The 20270-nt window shown below is 43.8% G+C and overlaps 4 protein-coding genes across 6 annotated transcripts in view; 3 read left to right on the forward strand and 1 right to left on the reverse strand.

Moving 5' to 3' along the window:
• Positions 1 to 520: 520 nt before the first annotated feature.
• Positions 521 to 1955, reverse strand: rpl32 (ribosomal protein L32). The gene is made up of 4 exons (XM_053848509.1): positions 1890 to 1955; positions 1368 to 1468; positions 1120 to 1301; positions 521 to 682 (listed from the first exon to the last, which is right to left on the reverse strand). The coding sequence occupies exons 2-4, from the start codon at positions 1461 to 1463 to the stop codon at positions 553 to 555; spliced, it is 408 nt and encodes a 135-aa protein (XP_053704484.1). The 5' UTR covers positions 1464 to 1468; positions 1890 to 1955; the 3' UTR covers positions 521 to 552.
• On the forward strand, positions 1944 to 6444 carry ssuh2rs1 (ssu-2 homolog, related sequence 1). Of its 2 annotated transcripts, XM_053848507.1 has the most exons (14): positions 1944 to 2402; positions 2478 to 2520; positions 2619 to 2683; positions 3213 to 3311; positions 3932 to 4007; positions 4123 to 4252; positions 4330 to 4390; positions 4672 to 4793; positions 4857 to 4919; positions 4988 to 5070; positions 5130 to 5222; positions 5312 to 5417; positions 5501 to 5608; positions 5683 to 6444. In XM_053848507.1, the coding sequence occupies exons 2-14, from the start codon at positions 2498 to 2500 to the stop codon at positions 5821 to 5823; spliced, it is 1170 nt and encodes a 389-aa protein (XP_053704482.1). In that variant the 5' UTR covers positions 1944 to 2402; positions 2478 to 2497; the 3' UTR covers positions 5824 to 6444. The 2 variants fall into 2 exon arrangements, with proteins under 2 accessions (XP_053704482.1, XP_053704483.1); XM_053848508.1 differs by lacking the exons at positions 1944 to 2402; positions 2478 to 2520; positions 2619 to 2683 and adding an exon at positions 2819 to 2965.
• A 30-nt stretch (positions 6445 to 6474) lies between these two features.
• On the forward strand, positions 6475 to 16187 carry LOC128749173 (DDB1- and CUL4-associated factor 1-like). Of its 2 annotated transcripts, XR_008412904.1 has the most exons (26): positions 6475 to 6692; positions 7830 to 7946; positions 8014 to 8090; positions 8165 to 8238; positions 8314 to 8427; positions 8955 to 9092; positions 9180 to 9740; positions 10025 to 10126; positions 10203 to 10361; positions 10509 to 10688; positions 10763 to 10972; positions 11048 to 11217; positions 11290 to 11414; positions 11639 to 11874; positions 12068 to 13137; positions 13202 to 13400; positions 13475 to 13557; positions 13627 to 13711; positions 13780 to 14013; positions 14235 to 14328; positions 14403 to 14507; positions 14570 to 14643; positions 14721 to 14816; positions 14892 to 15183; positions 15277 to 15404; positions 15621 to 16187. XR_008412904.1 is itself a non-coding variant. In XM_053848499.1 (25 exons), exons 2-25 carry the CDS (start codon positions 7834 to 7836, stop codon positions 15330 to 15332), a joined length of 4647 nt encoding a protein of 1548 aa, XP_053704474.1. In that variant the 5' UTR covers positions 6475 to 6692; positions 7830 to 7833; the 3' UTR covers positions 15333 to 16186. The 2 variants fall into 2 exon arrangements, 1 of the variants encoding a protein (XP_053704474.1); XM_053848499.1 differs by having other exon boundaries at positions 15277 to 16186.
• Positions 16188 to 17954: 1767 nt separating this feature from the next.
• dock3 (dedicator of cytokinesis 3) overlaps positions 17955 to 20270 on the forward strand; it is a 32503-nt gene continuing 30187 nt past the window's right edge. Inside the window, exon 1 of the mRNA XM_053849203.1 lies at positions 17955 to 18449. Within this exon, the coding sequence (XP_053705178.1) occupies positions 18413 to 18449 (37 nt within the window). The 5' untranslated portion in view covers positions 17955 to 18412. The remainder of the gene's footprint in view (positions 18450 to 20270) is intronic.

Genomic DNA, 20270 nt, shown 5'->3' on the forward strand with positions numbered 1-20270 from the left:
TCTTAAGTGGTGTCATCAAGGCATCCTGGAAACAGGAGTGAATGTCTACTAGCAAGTCAGGAGTTAACCAAAGATGGGGTGTTTGAATATGAAATGGTGTTTTACAGATTTATACGGCAGGTCAAGAGGAAAAAGACCATCTGCTGTATACGCGATGCCAGAATGAACACATTGATTCAGGGGTGACCCCAAAACGCCTGCTTCCAATTGAATTATGTAGTTAAAGCTACAGAGGATTGCAATCCTGGAGCATTCAGAGAGCTGCTTCTTCCACCATGCCTTTTAATCTTTGTCGATGAAAAAAACTTTTTGGTTGGCACATCAACCAATTGCCACCAACTGGGAAAAGATGTAAATTACGAGTAAATCATCAAACAAACACCTCTCCTGAAACAAAATCTGTTAAGCAATAACAATGGTTTTATTTCTTTTAAGTCAGAAGATATTCCTAACATTGCCTATGTAAGTACCTTCAACTCAAAAGAAAACCTGCCCCTATACAAAGACGCAAACAAATATATTCCATTTTAAACAGATTTATTGTGGAACAGTTTATTCGTTCTCCTCACTCCTGAGTCTGGCGTTGGGGTTGGTGATCTTGATGGCCAGCTGAGCGGCACGCTCTACAATCACCTTCCTGTTTTTGGAGGAGACGTTATGAGCGATCTCTGCGCAGTGGGTCCTAGGAAAACAAAACAAAAACATCTAGTTAGAATACCTGTAATGAATGTTTACATTTCCACTTTAACAGAGAAACAGTGATCTATTCGTGACTATTCGGGTGTATGCATTTCCAGAAAGACTAGCACTTGCTGTAATGACTAAATCAATTATTCAAACAAAAAATTGTTCAAACAATTTATAGGTCTTATTCACATACAAGAGTAGAAGAAACATTACAGATACCGTATTATGCACCTCCAAAAATGATTCAAGAAAGAATTGAGTCTTATCGCTTAAAATGAATTGTTCAACTTATTGAATGACTCAAAGGGAGTATGGTGTGAATTGTCAATTTCCTGTATTGTAACACCAAAAAATTCTGTTCACAAAATTACAGTTGATTAGACAGATATTCAGTAGTGCTGTGTATATGAATATGCATTAAATATCGCTCACCTGTTGCTCATCATGAGCACTTCCAACTCCTTGACGTTGTGCACCAAGAACTTCTTGAAGCCATTTGGCAGCATGTACTTGGTCTTCTTGCTGCTACCATAACCGATGTTGGGCATCAACATCTGGCCCTTGAAGCGCCTGCGAACCCTGTTGTCAATACCCCTGGGTTTACGCCAGTTTTTCTGTGGAGAATTAAACATGGCTCAGTTTTCAATCCATCACTTCATCTGAAGTTCATTGGTTCTCACCGCAATCTTCACATATCTGTCAGACTGGTGGCGGATGAACTTCTTGGTTCGCTTTTTGACGATCTTGGGTTTGGTAAGGGGCCTGAGGGCTGCCATGGTGACTGTAGAGAGCAAATATATTGATGGGTGAATAAAAACTATTCCATAGAACATAAACGTCAGCTAGTTTTAGGATATAGCCACCGAGCACAGTGACCGAAGACGACGACAACAGTAGCAGCAGGTTCAATAGATGCAGAGAACAATCGTCGTCGACTACTACAAAAGCAAAGCTTGCAAAAGCCGGTAGAATTTCTCGAGAAAGAAGGCGACTTTAGACACCAACATGACGGGAGCCACCGGCCAGCAGCGTTAGCAGTAGCACGTCGCTTCTGTACGGGCCAAACACTGCGTTTCTATAAGCGTTAAGACTTCCATTTCTTATATATCGTACAAATGAGAACACGAACAGTAGTAATGAACGCAGTGATGGTTTATTAAAGCTTACATATTCGTGGATTGCTATAGATTGCGTGAACTCACCCGCCGATGTAAATCCAAAAGGGACTTCAGTGACGGCGGAAGGAAAGAAAAGGACTTCCGGAAGTTTCGCAAGCGCTTATGGGCATTGTAGTTGTTCACCCCGAGTTTGGAAGGCTTGTTTTCGTAGACAGGTTTTTGACAGCGGCGATAAGGAAAGTGTTAAAATGTAGTTCTCAAGTGTCAATATGTTCGTTTTCTTTACCCCACCCTGACCCTTTTCGAAAGGAGGCATTTATTACGACAATATAAATGTATATAGTTGCGCTGTTTATTAAAGATATGCACATATATCATCGCGTTTTGAACTGGCAATCATATTCTTTTTTTCGGGACAACAAGGCATGAAAGGGATTCAGATACAATCTTTGAACTACATGCGCACTTCCTGTCCGTTTTTCTTTTTATCTGGGGGGCGTGTAGAGAGGGGGAAGCCAGACTTTAACACAAGTTAGGAGCTCGGCTAACTTCTTCGAGCAGAACTGCTGTCTAGTGGGCGTGGAGAGTGAGTATAAGGTAATGATTTTATTGTCACATGATTTTTATCACCGTCCGCCTGTCATAAACGTGTCCCCTGTGTTTGCGCTGAAGCCACAGCTCCGATCCTCACCATGGAGTACAAGCCTATTGTGGGGTACGTTCCGACACCTTTGTTTTTGACTCGTTTTCTTGTTTCATTGTTCACTATCGTTTTATCCATCTACCTTAACTTTCGATTTCCGTTACATGCAGCACCGAGAACCCCACATACGGGATATCCAATCCTGTTTTCGGCCTCCCAGCCGGCCATGCACCTGGTGAGAAACCAATACAATATGTGTGAAAAGTTGTTTTTACAAAAATATGCAGTGATTTGCGGTTCTTTGTGGAGCCCGTTCCACGCTTCCGCATACGAATGAAGGCTGCTCAGGTGTGGACGTCACTGAGACGTGAAGAGTCACGTGCCCGACGTTTCGGACGCTCCAAAAAATGTTGAAAACTCCGCGAGTGAAGTAGACGTGACTAGTTGATACGAGCGAGTTACTAATCTATTGAAGCCACACACGACACGTAGATGGATTTTAACACACAAGCGCAAGGTATGTTTGGGTTTTTCGGAGCTAAAGAGAACCATGTCGCGACTTGTCAGTGTCAAGGATTCAGGAAAAACAAAGATTTTTGTTTTGTTTGTAGGCTAAGGCGGGTGTCGTTATATTTTCACGAGATGATCATTAGATGACATATTAGTTTAATGCATCCATGGTCTTCTTTGAATGTATATTTTTTTTTTTATGAAAGTTTCGCAAGTTTCATTAATTCAAACTGGTTCTTCTGGTTTTGTTGCAGCAATGTTCGCCCCACCCGCAGCTGACGGCCCGAGTGCTCCTCCAGCCGGCATGTTTGACAACATGCCAGGTTACGAAGGAACATTGGCCGGTGGAGGAGGTACAGTCGCTGCAGTATTGATCCAAGCTTCATGGATGTCTTCATATCTTGTCATAAGTTGCACTGCAAAGTTAGTCCTCCCTGTAGCTCTTGCTTCCTTCCTGTGGTTCCTTAAAGTGTTGACTGATGTCACCATAGACTCCTAAAAGGTCCTCAGGAACACCCCTGCGCTCCATCATAAAGCAGTCTCTCAAGCATATAGTCTTCTTATGTGAGGACTGCTAATGCTGCAGCGAGCAGTGAAAAGAGAGAGTGTGGCGTTATTCATTTAAGCAAATATGTCTGTCAATAAATTCAGATGTTTATCAGCCTAATAAAGGCGAAGTTCGTGAACTTCACCACCCGCTGAGAGTTTCACGAGACAAAGTGTAGGTCTCCAGCGGGGATCAGGTCCGCGGCCAAAACCCGACTCGCTTGTGTTCACATCTCGGACTTCTGGGACCAAAGGACTTTGTCTCGAGACAGAACCCATAGGGTGAAAGCACCCTCGGTGTCAGATAGAACCACCGAGTGCCGTAAAATACAACCTATCCAAAGAGCGATCATTGGGGATCATTCATGATTATTCTTTCAAATCAAACATGTGCAAAGTCTTCATTGCCGCAATAATTTTGTCCCAGGTGGATATGTGCCCCCACCAGCCCCAGCCTTCCCAGTTCCGGAGCCTCAACCTCAACCTGACCAACCGTCCTGGAAGTAAGTTTCAAAAAATGATGATCTGACATAATCCTGGTTTGCTTGTTTTTTTAAAGGGATGTATTAACTTCCTCCTTCGTGACCTACTGTGTGTACTTCCTGTTGTTTTTTGCAGTATTCCATCCATTACAGAAGATACTGCTCGTGATGCCTTTGCGCTCTTTGCTTCGAGCAAATGCTGCTACAGCTCTGCACCAGCAAAGGATGGTGTGATCACAAATATGGAAGCTTTTAATACTTATAGAGTAAGATATGAAACGGTGTTCAAATGAGCAGATCAACGAAGCAGATTACAAAAATAGAATCTGTTTTCTCTTCTTAGTATCGACTGGAAACCTTCACTGAATCAAGATCTACTGAGTGGAATCATGAGCCATATCATGGTGTGTTGTGCTTCAATATCTCGTGCATTTTGAGAGCTATTTTTCTTTGTCTGAAGTTTCTTCGTTGACTTTCAAATAAGTGGTGAATGTTTGTTTGATGTCCTAGCGACCGCATCTGTATCCACTAGTGAATGATAGATTGGGACACACACTCTGTTGTAACAAACAAGTGAGAAACACAACGTTTAATGCCAGGAACACAACATTTGTTTCCCTCACTCTTTATCACGTGTTAAATTGTGACTGTCACGTCAATGTTTTAATATATCAATATGCAACAGGCCAGCCTGTGGATGCATATGCCCAGCCCCCTCCAGGACCCTGGGACATTCCTGCTCAATCCCCCAGCTTCTTTGTTGATGGCAAACAGAAGATCAAGGTTCCCTACACCTCCTCTGTGAAGGTAGCTTGTCACTCTGATTGCACTGTTGTTTGAATCAGAGATGACTATTATTGGATCCAACAGAGCTGCCATGTTTGTGTGGGAATGGGACGAAAACCATGCAAAGACTGTGCTGGTGCTGGAAATGTAAGTCCAAACACCTCATTAAAGCATCACCCTCATCCGTATAATCAAGGTTTCAATTGCAACATTAGAAAGTTTGTTGGGTCTGCAATGGATCTGGTTACCGCCACGGTGATGATCGGTGCCACCACTGCAGTGGTCGTGGAAGGGAGAAGTAAGTCACACGGACACTGTTCAGGGAAAACAGCAGTCGAACACAGTTGTCTTTCACAGCTGCAGCCACTGTCAAGGGCAAGGATCCAGACAATGTGACACATGTCACGGAAAACAGCAGCTCCTGGTTTACATCAATCTGACCGTGAAATGGTTTGTTTGACTCATCATTATTAAATATAACGCACATTGATTTATTTAACTATTTTAATAGCTTGTGTGCTTGCTTTCAATCGTTGCAGGTCCAATAACTCTGACGATTATGTAGTGGAACAGTGTAGTGGACTTCAGTTGGATAACCTCAGCAAAGTGTCTGGGAAGGAGCTCTTTAGAGACTCGCAGTACATGGTAACCAAATTTTTCTCGCCTTAGGACGTAGAAATGTAACTAAGCAAGCATATGGAATTTTCCTTTCCTTTCGATATGTGCAGCTTTACCCGGTCCTTGGTTTCCCAGACCCAGCTGTGGCTCAAGCTGCCCAGCGTCTTGTCAGGGAACACCAGGCCAAGTTCTCCCATGCAGCCCGGATTTTACAACAGGTGCTCCTTTTTTATTTGGACCAAAGCTGACAGTTTCTTGCCTTCTTTAAAACACACATTCTCTTTCTCTCCAGCGCCAGACCATAGAGCTGATTCCAGTCACTAAGGTGACCTACACTTGGAAAGGGAACTCGCACATTTACTTTGTTTATGGAAATGAGTTCAAAGTTAATGCCGACAACTACCCCGCCACCTGCTGCTGCTCTATCCTGTGATGCATATAATGTGTGTCATCGTCCAGGCCATTTGAAACATGATTGAACATCCATCTATTTGCCAAGCATACTCATGTAGGCAAATGTATTATTTTGATGTTTACTATTGAAAACCTCCTTAACAACTGAAAATACTTCCTAATAACCATTTATATTTGCAGTTATTTGTACCTGTATGTATGAAATGGAAAGGCGACATGTAATGCTATGTGATTATGTGTATTCTCACACTTGTTGCTTTTGCTCGCTGTTGTTAAACTTTAGATGAATGATCTAGATTGTTCAAAATAAACAGGCAGAAAACTCAAACTAAGACTGAAATCTTAGTATTATATTTGTTAGATATATGACTAACAAAAGTAGAACAAACATTGTTTTCTGCTCCTGCTTTCTGAATAATGAATTGTTATTATCATGACATATTATCGCAGTGTCACTCAAAACGACTGCTGCATTGTGTATCTGCAAGCCACTGAATCACTTTCTTACTCAGCTATTTTATCCAATTCTGAACCCTGATTATTTTTAAAAGAATATTTTTGTATTATTTGTGATATACAGTACGTGTTATTTGGTAAGAATTAAATTTCAAAGAGTCACTTAATAAATGCTATTTCGCAACCTTGTTGTTCATTCTTCCGTCATCAAGGACCGACAGCCGCCACTTGTTATGACGTATAGAACGTGTTCGCCATAATGTTAATAAACGGTCAACAGAAAGCGTCAATAAAAGAAATAAAGGGCCGTTTCTGGCGCTTTTGAAAGCGCTTTTATAGTTGTCGTTTGACAGTCAGGTTACCCCGAATTAAACCAGTACCCAGCCTCGGAAAACTAACCAGAACTGGCGAAGAATTGAGCGGAACATTCAGGTAATGCTAGCATGTTTGCTAAACTAGGCAGGCTAACCTATGGGGCCGCTTCTTGGTTTAATGTTGTGGCGGGCTTTGTCGCTGGCGATATTTCGAAAACTCCCCTTATACGCGGTTTCTCGGAGCATATTTTAAGTACAAAAACATTTTAATGAATATTACGTTGTAGGAGTGACGCACACGAGCAAAGAATGTTAGCTTCGTTGCTATTGCCACAGTGAGCAGTCTGTAAACAAGAGAGTACAAGAGTAAAAATGTCCTAGAGAGTCATTTTGTGCCTTTCACGACACTCAAAATTATATTTTTCGGTTGAATTCCACCATAGTCAGAAGAAGACTGTGTGTCTCAATTCAACAAGGGTGAAGGCAGTCTGGATTTTAATTAATTCCCGAATACACTTTATCTTTTTGTATACTCAGTACCGCATTTGAATATACGGGTGTGGCTAAACCCAACAATAAATTACGTTTTTCTTATTTTATTGCAATAGTATTTTATTTATTTATTTTTTTTAAGAATAGAGAAGCTCCCCCGAGTGTGTTACACAAAATAAGTAACACGTACTTTCAACCGTTATTTTAAGTACAATACAGCCATGTACTAATTCTTAAAATAGCAAAATATCGAACTCCCCTATTCAATATGCCAAAAAGACATTCGTGGAAGTCAGTCACATTTCATAATGAAGCAGAAGAAACAAAGACGAAAACACAAGTGTAGTTGTTTGTCCATAAACAAGCCTTCATGAGACATATTGTTGGTGGCTCGTGTGCACCCGGAACATAAATGCTAAATGTTAGTTGTGCTGAAATGCAATTGAAGATAAGGTTATTGAACTTTAGATTACATTTTAAAATATGTTTTCATTTATTAAAAGGACATTTGCAAGTTGAATTTCAGGCACATGATACAACTAATTATTACAATTATTTAATGAAGATGATCTTTGTATTTTGACGCTTTCCAACCTGTACAGCAAGTCAGTGTCTTACATTTTAACCTACCTTGTGCATCCATCCTTGTCACACATATCCTCTTCATGTCTTGAAGTGATTTAATTTAATTTAATTTTTCTTTGTATTAAATTAATTGCAATTTATGAAGCACTTGATTTATTATAATTGTCTTTGTGGGTAGTGCAATGGCAACAGCATCTGCCAGCATAGATTCCAAGGCAGAGCTGACCACTCTACTTGAACAGTGGGAGAAAGAACAGCGAGGCAGTGCAGATGTGCTGGTCAATATCCTCACCAAGTAAGTCATGACACAGCTTAAATGGTTTCATGAGCACCATGCTGATGGTCAGTCTGTGTCTTTCAAGAATCTCAGAACTTGTTGAGAAGGAGACAGAGGAGTATCACAAAGCTGACCCGGATCCGTTTGACGATCGCCATCCTGGTACAGAATCTAAGAAATCACTACAATGCAGTGGTATAGATAGAGTTTGATATTATTGCTATTATGACCATTAGGGAGAGCCGACCCAGAATGCATGCTTGGACATTTGCTGAAGATCCTTTTCAAGAATGATGAGTTCATGAACATGGTAAGAGAGGATGCTGTTAAATTATCGACAGAATTCAGTGTGCAGTTTTAAGTGTCCCAATTTTGCTCCACACAGCTGGTGAATAGCTATGTAATGGTAAGCAGGGAGTTTTCTCTGAATGCGGCAGCATGTCGATTGCTTCAGAACATCATGCCTGGACTGGAGACGGCTGTAGTCTTTCAGGAAAAGGTATGAATTGTGTGTCTTCACTTCAACTCCCACTGCAGCTGTGTCAAAATCCTCTCCGTATTTTATTAAAAAATAATAATAAATAACAAAAAGACATGCATCATCTTCCCCCTATTCCATTTGAACCTTTGTTTCTAATTGTAAGATGAGTCAACACAAAGCAGACTTTGATTATCAGCCATTCAGCTGTTCGGTCAGTGACAGTGCTTTTGGCTGTGGGACTGTTGAGTCTGTAGATAACTTGTGTTTGTTTAGTTTTGTCCTTCGGACCGAAGAGACTTGTTTTCCCTCTTTTTGTGTGTCAATACATTCTGCTCTGTTTTTGTTTATCACAGTCAAGTAAGGAAAAAAGTAATTACCAATAATAATGCTACTATTACTGCCCTGACCTACTGACTGGTTTGTATAAGAGGTGTGTTTTTCAAGAAACCTGTTTTTTTTTTATAATTGACAAAACGATTCCCTATAGATTTATTATTAGTTTGGTGCTTTGTTTTTGACTTTCATAATCTGTTTGTTCATTTCAGGAGGGAATAGTTGAAAGATTATTCAAGTGGGCCCAGGAGGCAGAGCAGCCCCTGAGAATCTATGCCACAGGCTTGTTGGCAGGTGCGATGGAGAATCAGGACATTGCAGCCAACTACAGAGAAGAGAACGCTGTTTTGGTATGCGATCCTGCCAGCTTGTGTGAAAGTATTTGATTTGAATGTGCAACAAGATTTATTTAATGGCATGATTCTCCAACTTCATAGGTGCCTTTAATGCTGCATCGGCTGCGAGAGCTTCAAAATAAAGATGCAGAAAACAAAAGGGAGCTCAAGCGTCCCAGCCCTAGGAAATCTTTGAGTGAACCTTTGTTACCGTTAGATGAGGAAGCCGTAGATGGTGCCTTTGAAGAGACTCTCTTGACTTCAGGCCAAAACGGGGCAGACAGGGTTGGAACAGGACTAGACGATAGCGGCCTTTCTATCCGTCCTAACTCGCCGCACAGGACCAGCAGCCGGTCCATCTCAGGTGTTGGAACCATGATGAAGCCAATGTCTGCTCCAGGTAAAATGATGTACCAAAGCATATCTGATGGCAGCAGCTATCTGAAAAGGAAGGCTGAGAGGGAAAGTGGCCGACTATCCAGACAAAAGCTCAACTTCTCTTTGCCTGAGCCAGAGAGAAATTTCAACGAGCTTTCAAATAGTAGCTGGTCAGAGATGAGCCCGTGGGTGATCGGCAACAACTATCACTTGTACCCACTGACCCCAGAATTGGAGCAAAGACTCATCTTACAGTATCTGACTCCCCTAGGGGAGTATCAAGAGGTTGGTGTTATTGTTTATCAATCCTTCATTTTGCATGTTTTTGTGTGAATATTTCTTGTTAACAATATGCTCTTAGTTTTTGCCTCACCATTCTAGTAGAACAGTCACATCTTATTGATGTCATTAAGATTTTACCTCACTCTTCCCACCTCTGATTTATCCCAAAGCAAAAGAGGAGGGAACGTATATTATCATCAATAAACAAACATAAACAACACCATATTTACTGATTGTTCACACCTAATACACAAGGCATTAGTTTGTGTCTTTCTTGCTGTCTGCAGCACCTTGCAGTGTTTATGCAGATGGGAGCTCGAGACTTGTTGATGCATTACATGGATTTAAAGCAGACCAATGACGTTCAGCTGACCTTTGAAGCTCTCAAGGTAACATCCCTCTGCTGCTGCTGGCTCTATACCATCTGGCATAAGCAACTAATTCATCACATCTTCTTCTATTCAGTACCTTGCATCTCTACTTCTGCACAAAAAATTTGCGTCTGAGTTTGTGGCTCATGGAGGAGTGGAAAAGTTATTGGAAATACCAAGACCCTCTATGGCTGCCACTGGAGTCTCTTTGTGCCTCTATTACCTCGCCTATAATCAGGATGCCATGGAAAGGGTACGTAATTGACTCAAACGTGTTGTGCAAACACAATGACATGGTTTATTGTTAAACAGTAACCATATAGTGTCACTGCAAAGCATCTTTATAATAACACATAACTATTTCATTGGGTACTGATTTGCTGTTGCCCCTTGTTTTTAGGTGTGCATGTTGCCTCACCACATCCTGTCAGATGTGGTTGGTTACACACTGTGGCTATTGGAGTGCTCTCATGCGTCCGGCTGCTGCCATGCAACGATGTTTTTCTCAATCTCCTTTTCCTTCCGCGCCGTTTTAGAGCTATTTGATAAACTGGATGGGCTGAGACGCCTGGTCAATCTGGTATGTGGAAACATTAATGTAACTTCCTTATAATAAAATACAATTCAGTATGAACTTATTTATTTATTTTTTAGATTAGCACACTGGAGATCCTGAACCATGATGACCAGTCAACGCTGCTGAGTGATGACGAAATCTTTTCCAGCCGGCAGACGGCTAAACACACATGCATGGCCCTCCGCAGATACTTTGAGGCTCACTTGGCAATCAAGGTAGAACAGGTGAAGCAGTCCTTGCAGCGGACTGAAGGGGGAGCCCCCATCCACTCTCAGCCCTACTACAAGGTGAAGAGACAGAGCCAACTGTGAATAGTAATATTGTTGTGTGTCATAGCAAATATTGGTGTTTTGTTCTCGCAGGCGGTCAGTTATAGTCGCGACCAGGTGGTAGAAATGATGGAGTTTCTCATCGAGTATGGCCCGCTTCGCCTCTATTGGGAGCCCGCAGAGGTCTTCCACAAGCTCTCTTGCGTCCAGCTTCTCCTGCAGCTTATTTCCATCGCTTGTGATTGGAGGACCTACTATGGGAGGTTAGTCTGCACCTCCAGCTATCTCTCAGTGTGTGTTCCTTCTATTTACTTTGTTAAATGTTTCTTTGGCAGGAGTGACACAGTTCGGTATGCTCTTGATATTTTGAGTATCCTCACTGTTGTACCCAAAACCCAGATGTGCCTGTCTGAGGCCGTTTCCGTGCATGATGAGGGAGGCTCTGCTGTCTCCAATGTTGGTATGTTGGTGATTCTAAATTTTTTTTTTAACTTACCGCATTTCGTTTTCTTATATAAATATATTCTAGTTGGTCACTGGTTTGGTTAATTACTGTCTTTTCTGTGCTTCTCATCATTCAGGCATATGATATTTCAGTATTTCTATGTGTGACAGTTGTGATGGCAATTTTAACTTTCCTCATGTAATGGATAATTTGAATCCACTGTGGCTGTTGTTTCTCAGGGATGAGCATTGTTCTGGCGGTCGCAGAAGGAGAGATATTTGTCAACGATGCAGAGATTCAGAAGTCAGCCCTGCAGGTCGTCATCAATTGTGTCTGCGCTCCAGACAAACGGATGTCCAGCATTGGCAAATTCATCGCTGGCACTCCGCGCCGACGTCTGCCTCAGCTGACGAAAGCCAGCGAGAGTGTTCTTACAAAGATGTGGAACGTCGTTCAGTCCAACAACGGCATTAAGGTACTATCAATATGCACAGTCAACAGACTTTTTTTAAAGCTTTATCTCCTATTGTTTCTTCATTCAACTAGTATTCCAGTGCAGCAACACTAGTTTTAGTGAATCTATAATATGTAACATTTTCTTCTTTCAGGTGTCTGTTTTGAACGCCGAGTCATGTTCTTTTCAGTGAAATTCAAAATCTGTCCTCTAGGTGCTGCTGTCTCTCCTGACTGTGAAGATGCCTATCACTGACGCCGATCAGATCCGGGCGCTGGCATGCAAGGCTCTGGTTGGCTTGTCTCGGTACAGCACGGTTCGGCAGATCATCAGCAAGCTCCCGTTATTCAGCAGCGGGCACATCCAGCAGCTCATGAAAGAGCCGGTGCTTCAGGATAAACGCAGCGAACACGTCAAGTTCTGCAAGTTTGCTGCTGAACTTATCGAGCGGATCTCGGGGAAGCCGTTGCTGATCGGCACCGACGTGTCCCTGGCGTGGCTGCAGAGGGCGAGCGTGGTTGCTCAATCACGGATCACCTTCCCCGAAAAGGAACTACTGTTGCTTATTAGAAACCATCTCCTCACCAAAGGGCTTCATGACACGGCCACCACACTCACCAAGGAGGCAGAGCTCCCGATGGCCTGCATGTCTCATGCATCACATTCGACACCAGCCTTCCCTTCTGTCTCCTCCACTCCGACCTCCTCCCCCGTCGCCACGCTACCTCGCACTCCACGGTTGACCAATGGTGTTGGATCAAGACTCGCTACTCACCCTGCTCACCCTTCACCCTCCACTTCCAGTCCTTCACAGCCCCGGCCATGTACGTCACAGCTGTCCTGCCCGTCCTCCAGTTTGTCCACTTCCACCGCCCACTGCAGCAGTGGCACCCCGCTCATTGGCCGGATTGTTTTCTCCCGCGACCGTCAGGCCAGCTGCAATACTGTCAACTGCAAGAAGACTCGAGTGCTGAGACAGAAATCGGACCATGGAGCATTCAACCAAACTCCAGCTATGAAAAAACAATTTGACAGACACCTTCCGTCTCCTCCGGCGCTGGACGGCATCATCACTGAATACTTGAGAGAACAGCACGCACGTTGTAAGAACCCGGTAGCGACCTGCCCTCCCTTCTCTCTGTTTACACCCCATCAATGCCCCGAACCCAAGCAGAGGCGGCAAGCCCCCGTCAACTTTACGTCCCGAAACACGCGCCGGGTAATCTATCCGAAATACGGAGGCGTAGATGGCGGCTGCTTTGATAGACATCTCATCTTTAGCAGGTGAGTTGTGAGAATTAATATGAGACTCTCCTGACACTCAACGATCACCTTCCTCCGTCGTCAGGTTCAGACCCATATCCGTGTTTCGAGAAGCCGATGAGGACGAGAGCGGATTCATGTGTTGTGCCTTCTCAGCTCGCGAGCGCTTCCTGATGCTCGGGACATGCACGGGACAGCTCAAACTGTACAACGTGTTTACAGGCCAGGAGGAAGCCAGCTACAGCTGCCACAACTCAGCCATCACTCACCTGGAGCCGTCGCGGGTGAGCAGAATTCACTGGCTCGGCTGCTGGTCATGGTCATCATGACGACTCACTTTCATGGTACTGGCTTTCAGGATGGCTCGCTGCTTTTAACATCTGCCTCCTGGAGTTACCCCCTGTCAGCCCTGTGGGGCATGAAGTCTGTCTTCATTATGAAGTGAGTAGCGAGCCAGGGTACTGCTTTTCTCCCTGGACCACAATTTTAATCTACTGTCTGTGGTACCAGGCATTCCTTCCTTGGTGATCACCACGTGGAGTTCAGCAAGCTTTCGCAGGATCGGGTCATTGGAACCGAGGAGCACATGGCTCGAGTATGTCACCTGGCGGCAAAGATTTTTTTATTTTACATGATCCTTTGCTGACCTTTTGTCTTGGACAGATTTACGACATCCAGACCGGTCAGGTGACGCTGACTCTCAACAACCCTGACCTCGCCAACAACTACAAAAGAAACTGCGCCACCTTCAACCCCACCGATGACCTGGTGCTCAACGATGGCGTGCTGTGGGACGTACGCTCCGCTCAGGCCATTCACAAGTTCGACAAGTTCAACATGAACATCAGCGGCGTGTTCCATCCCAACGGCCTGGAAGTCATCATCAACACGGAAATTGTATCCTTAAAACCCGGAAAGATCCGAGCACAGGTTTTATTTAAACAGTCTTGTTTCCGTGTTCACAGACACATGTACGTCTGACTCATTCATGTGGAGAACTACTCCTTTCCAAAGGCATTAAACATTCATGGCACTCAAAATGATTCACCTTCCCAGGGAATAGTTGGCATCTTTGCTTCCATTTATTCACATGAATTGGTCCTTAGTCTGACTTTTAGTGGGATCTGCGGACATTCCACCTCCTCCACACGGTTCCTGCTTTGGATCAATGCAGGATCGTCTTCAACAACAACGCCACGGTCATCTATGGAGGTAAATACAAATGTGCATCAGTCAATTTCACCTGGACTCTCTGACTAAAGAGTTTATACTGTTGTCTTTTTCAGCCATGTTACAAGCTGATGATGAAGATGAGATGATGGAGATGCAGATGAAACGGCCCTTTGGTTCTTCATTTAGGACCTTCAATGCAACTGACTACAAACCAATAGGTACATCATCCAGACCTGCTTCTCCATATGCTCTGGAATTAACAATTTCATGTTTTTCTCAGCCACCATTGATGTCAAGAGGAACATATTTGACCTTTGCACCGACACCAAAGACTGTTATCTAGCTGTTATTGAGGTAAGCTCAGCGTCTATTCATCGTTCTTAATAATTCATGTGAAATCTGGGTTTCTGAATTTCCTTTGTCTCTCACAGAACCAAGACTCAGTCAACACAGACACAATCTGCAGGCTGTATGAAGTGGGCAGACAAAGACTGGCGGAGGAAGAGGAGGAGGACGAGGAAGATCAGGTGACAGCTTCGGCAGCTTTCGCGTCTTATTCTTCGCTCTGTTGTCGCGTTCTTCATAACAATGTTCCAAATCAGGACGACGATCAGGAGGAAGACGACGACGATGAGGACGACGAAGATGATTCTGACGACGACGTCGACACCGACCCGCTCGTCGCCGAGTTGGACAACGAAAACGGCGGCGAGGATGAAGATGAAGAGGAGGATGACGGTAATGAAGACTACTCCCCCTCCGATGATGAGGTGGCACGGCTTCTTGAAGATGATGCTGACGGTGGGGAGGATGACGACGACGATGACGATGAGGAAGACGACAACGACGACGATGACTCTGACAACGATGATGCTGATCCCGATGGCGACAATGGTGAGTCCTTTCCTTGGTTTACTGGACGCTTTTAGTGGGCTGTAATTTTAGTGGTTCAATGGCTTCACTAAATCTGCTTCATGTCTTTAACAGACAGCTCAGACAACTCTGACCTGGAGGATGACATCATCCTATCCCTGAATCAGTGAGGAGTCGTCCATCTATTGAGCTGTTCGACTGTCCCTGCTGAATGAGAGCAAAGACAAGTGCCAGCAGAAAAGGTGGGAGCAACTCTGAGCACTGCCAGTTTCGAATCGTCTGCACACAATTGGACTGAGTGTCGGACCAAGGAGAAGCAATCTCAGACCTTAAGCACGGTTTCATGAGCAAAAATGATTGTATGAGATATAGTTTTTTACTGAGAGGGTTGCTTTTGCGAAATACATTCAATAATTTGTATGATTCTCAACGTGCTTCTCTTCACTTCCTCCACATAGGTTTCACAGTCGAAATGTTGGGCCCTCGGGTCTCTATCTCATTCTGAAGCTTCACCAGGTGACCTTGACTGAACCCAAAAAAAAAAATTCTTAACATTTCTCTTGGCAGCTACTGGTAGCAACGTCACAAGCTTTATTGCCTTTAACCCAGTGATCCATGCTTGAAACCTTTCTTGTCTACGTCAGATGGTGCTTCTGAATGAACCGTCAAACTAGTGCTAATGTTGATGCACCTTGGTTGCATTTATGAGGAGGTTATCGCCGATGTCTTTGTTCCACTCGCGCCAAAATCCCCTCATAAATGGCACTTTTGTTTTGTTTGCTCACACAACAATAGAAGTGGGAATCGGAATGTTGGGATGTTGAAAATGAATTCCACACCCACTCAAAATTAGTTTCAAAGTTTGCCAGTGTTAAATGTGAAAATGAAATTTCTTTTGGGAAAAAAAAGTTTGATTTCTCTACAGATTTTGCCTTCAGCTTTTATGTTCCTCTTTCATAAAGTTGAGTTCGAGACAGGTAATGTACAGTTGTATGTATCTAAAGTATTTTTACTATAAATAAACTTCAGAATTGCTGCTTTCCTTGTTTTGTGTGTATTTGGTCAGCCATCTTGGTCGTGGGCAGGTGGCCTTCGAGTGCAACAAGGAGCTAGGAAAGGAGAAAAGTAGTCCGAGTGGTTACTTCCACCAAGGCTCTCATTTGCATCCACACGTTAAAAATTCGAAATGATCATTTTAGTTCTATTTTATCAATATATTTTATTTAAAAATTATGTGTGTAATGCGCGCGAATGGACAGCAGATGGCAGCAACGCTACCACGATTCTCGACATAAAGAAAAGGCTGCTCTGTTGGAAGTGAATTAAGAACCTTCAAAAGGTTGGTAAATTCTAATTTTGTCAGTATGTTGATTTATCACAGGGATTCTAGTGTATGTTGTGTTTTATGAAATCAAAATGTACGTTTCTTCCTGTTTTAAGGTAAGCTGGTGACATGACTGGATGAACCACTCAGCTGTTCCAAAACAACAGGGAAACTAGTATTGAAATCTAGTTGTCTGTTTAGGAGTTCTGGAGCTCTAATGCAGAATTCAAGACACTCCATGGTTGGCAGAGGGAGTCGGAGGATTCGCAAGAGGGTAAAAATGAGGGAAACTATTTTCGAATAATAGTGTAAGTGTAAACAGATGTGGAAGATTGTATTCATCACCAAGGATATTCTCTCATGCTATTTCTGTTTCCCAATTACGGCCCTCCTGATGATTCCTTGCATCATAGGAGCAAGTGAATGGGTCGTTTTCCCTCCAAGAATATCGTGCTTGTGCAGACGTTTTGTTAAATTAGGCTCCCTCTGGTTAGATTGTAAGCTCCCTCCTCCACATTTAATAATAGAGAGCATTAAAGTTGTCATCAGAAACGTGTTGAAAGGATCACATAAATCTGCCGCCTGCACGTTCTTCCCTTCCCTTGTTCTGCATCCTTAAAAAAGTGGTTGTGATCATTTCATCTTTGCTGATCCGAAACTGGGATGCAAATTTACCTCCGAAAAAGCATATGCGATATGAGAACGGAAGGCCGCCCACAGTGTTCCACTGTGCTAATAGATGGGAGTCGGTCACAGTGAAGCTATGATGGAGAGAAATTATCCCTCTGAACAGTGCCCTCCCTCCCACACTGCCTCGCTGGATGCTCAATATTCACCAAAATCACTCTCGCTTTTTTCATGATGTTTTGCGGAACAAGGCTGGTGACTTTTCAGAAGCTGTTCGAGTAGTGATGCATTTGTGTCATTCGCAATGCTCACATCTGCTCTTTTGTCATGTGACCCCTGACCTCGAGATCGTTTTTTACCTTTTGTAATGTTTTGGGCTTGTCTTTGTTAATTGGACTGGTCCAGAGTAAGCCAGAGGCCTGGAACCCCGGCTAGCTGGGAGAATATTTTTGTTAGACGCCAGGCAAAATCACATCCACTTCTGACTCCTTGAATTCACCACATGACATTATTTATTCACACCGGTGCTAAATAATGAATGAATGCCTTTTCATTTATTTTGCGAGGGGCTATGAATCAGTGACGGGGTCTTTGGGGAAAATCCAGCTGTCAGTCGTATCTCAAGAGGAGGAATTAACTCGTAAAACAATGGGCTCCGGCTCATCAGCGGGAGCATGACTGCACTATGACAAAGTGGAGGGAGGCTCTGGAAGGTGACTCAACCAGGAGGTGCTTCCCCACTTGGGCTGCTCTGAGTGACAACACCGGGGAAGGGGGGGTGTTGCATGTGGACCCCTAAAAGCAGAGCTCAACAGGAGCAGTCAATGCAGAGATGCCTCACACTGCTGGAGGAAGAAGGGGAGGAGGAGGAGGAGGCGCGTGTATTTGCCAGCGCTTGACACATCAGTGTTGACAAAACGAGTCACGTGATCGATGTGAAGATGGCGCAGCTTATGGTATATTGCAGCGTTCTCCTCCTGATATCGCGATATATATCGGCGGATCAATAATCGATTGAGCGAGTCTGACTCAGACGGGCTTCCAGCCGATAGAAACGCAGGTTTTCCACTTGAAAGAGCGCTGCAACAACACCTTTCCGTGGACACCAGATACAAGTGTGCGCGTGAGTGTGCGTCAGTGTTCGTGTGTGAGTCGGTGGACACGGAGACTGCATCACAGCGGAGACACAATAAAGCCAAGATTTTCCCTTGGATCCGGGCTCTGCTAACATGTAGCCTTTTTTCAAACCATGATCCAGACATAATGTGGCTTTTTCTGTCGGGAGGAAAATAACCAAAGATGTGGATCCCTACGGAAGAGGAGAAAATCGGAGTTGGTGAGTCAACGCTGCTTTTATTGCCTTTTATTTCCCGCACACTTGCCGTCCTCTCGCGCCTTTGATGTCAGCTGTCGTCTCCGTGATATTAAAGAAAGCTCATAATGGCTGATGGCCACTGACTGCATAGGAAGGGAAATTGCGTGGGAAGCTGATGCAGCCCACGGACCCACCGCCTTCAACGCCTCATTGCAGTGCGAGCGAACCCACGGACGTGACCGGGAGTCACGATTTGAAAGTTCTGCGAGCTGATTGTGGAGCTTCTGCGACGTTTTGGCGTTTTCTTTTCATTAGCCAAGCAATGGCGCGGGCGATTCGTGTGGTAACCACCAGGGGGCGTCGTGACCACGTCCCTCCAACAGGTGTAAAAAAAAAAAACTCCTGCTGCATAACGGCAACATTTAACGTAGATTTGTTTAGCTATTTATGTATTAAAGCAGGCTCTTTCAGCAAAGCAACAGCACCTGGACTGGAGGAGCCCAGCTGCTACGGTTTTTTTAAGAGGGAGTGAGTCATGCTCAGAAGCTTTTGTGGTTCCTACATACACATCCTGTGCATGCTATATTCTATACCGCAGAGCTTGGAGTGATATCACCAGCAGGTTCTGTGGAGGCTCCATCTATCCATCAGCATCACTGCAGAGCTGAGGTGAAGCAACAGATCAGCGCTGTCCGTGGTGCTGAAATGCGCCACAGAACACGCTGTTCTCACTCATACACCTCCGTGCCTGCCTGAGTAGGTTATTTATGTCGATATATGATCCAGCTGGCCCTGTCCACTCAATATACAGATGGGTGCACGTTCATAAACCAAGCTGAAGCTCCTAGATAAACCCCTGAAACGTCTCCTTTTGTTCCAGTGTGTATTTTTGTTTCAATAACTCAAGTACAAGTAATGTATGCAAAGAGAAAGTGAAAAGAAGTAGTGAGGCGAGGTGAAGAAGAGAGTGCAGACAGGGTGGAGTTGGTGGTGACTGTTGTCAGTGAGGAGCTGTATAGAGAGTCAGAAGTGGCAGATAGTGATGTGGGAGTGACTGGAAAGAACTGGAAGAAGATTAGAAGTGAGTATATCTGAGGGACATGTGGGGAGGAAAGTTGGTCAAGAGGAACGAGAGAGGTTCAGGGATGTGGTAAGTGAGGACATGACGAGGGCTAGTGAGAGTCAGGATGGTCAGTATACTGTAAGTTCAGGGGTGGAGCATGACTCACTGTGACAGGAAATGCCAAAAAAAACAATGAAAAGTATATATTTTTAATTTTAACTTAATAAATATGTATGTAAATATTACTATTATAGCATGTATTAAATTGGGCTTTATGAGCTTGAAATAAAAAGTCATATGATCAACTATAACATGCCTGCTGTTTTAATCTTTAACCACTCGTTCAAGGCCTTTTTAAATCACGCTGAAATGAAAACATTTTAAATGCACTGCTCTTCCACTGGGGCCATTAGAGCTTTGTTGCTTAGAATAAATGGAGTCACAAAAACATATAATCCAAGATGGAGTTAGCTGTGGAAGCGGCAGGTTTTAGATGACAGCTCGCCGTCAGCTGGACTACCCTGGTGGGCCGTTGTTGTGCTATACTGTGGGTGTGTCTCCACCAGCAAGGTCATGAAGCTCAGTTTCAGCACTCACCAACAAAAGATTTTTTTCTGTCTGTAACTTCTGATCACTGCTTCTCTGAGTTTCATGAGAAGAAATGTGGGAAATTATACGTTAAAATACACATATAATACAATACAGTATAATAGAATTGAATAGAATTGCGTGTCTTGAATGGGAGTGTGTCCTGCAATTGTGACATTTACAGTTGCGCA

This window comes from Synchiropus splendidus, chromosome 18 (genome assembly GCF_027744825.2).
Source record: "Synchiropus splendidus isolate RoL2022-P1 chromosome 18, RoL_Sspl_1.0, whole genome shotgun sequence".
Taxonomy (NCBI): domain Eukaryota; kingdom Metazoa; phylum Chordata; class Actinopteri; order Syngnathiformes; family Callionymidae; genus Synchiropus; species Synchiropus splendidus.

Coding starts and splice junctions, on each gene's coding strand:
- rpl32 (XM_053848509.1), bottom strand. CDS start 1,463: ATGGCAGCCCTCAGGCCCCTTACCAAACCCAAGATCGTCAAAAAGCGA. Junction 1,302..1,367: donor ACAGATATGTGAAGATTGCG/GTGAGAACCAAT, acceptor AATTCTCCACAG/AAAAACTGGCGTAAACCCAG. Junction 683..1,119: donor GTGCTCATGATGAGCAACAG/GTGAGCGATATT, acceptor TTGTTTTCCTAG/GACCCACTGCGCAGAGATCG.
- ssuh2rs1 (XM_053848507.1), top strand. CDS start 2,498: ATGGAGTACAAGCCTATTGTGGG. Junction 4,008..4,122: donor CCTGACCAACCGTCCTGGAA/GTAAGTTTCAAA, acceptor TGTTTTTTGCAG/TATTCCATCCATTACAGAAG. Junction 4,253..4,329: donor AAGCTTTTAATACTTATAGA/GTAAGATATGAA, acceptor TTCTCTTCTTAG/TATCGACTGGAAACCTTCAC.
- LOC128749173 (XM_053848499.1), top strand. CDS start 7,834: ATGGCAACAGCATCTGCCAGCATAGATTCCAAGGCAGAGCTGACCACT. Junction 13,138..13,201: donor AGACATCTCATCTTTAGCAG/GTGAGTTGTGAG, acceptor CTCCGTCGTCAG/GTTCAGACCCATATCCGTGT. Junction 15,184..15,276: donor TGATCCCGATGGCGACAATG/GTGAGTCCTTTC, acceptor TGTCTTTAACAG/ACAGCTCAGACAACTCTGAC.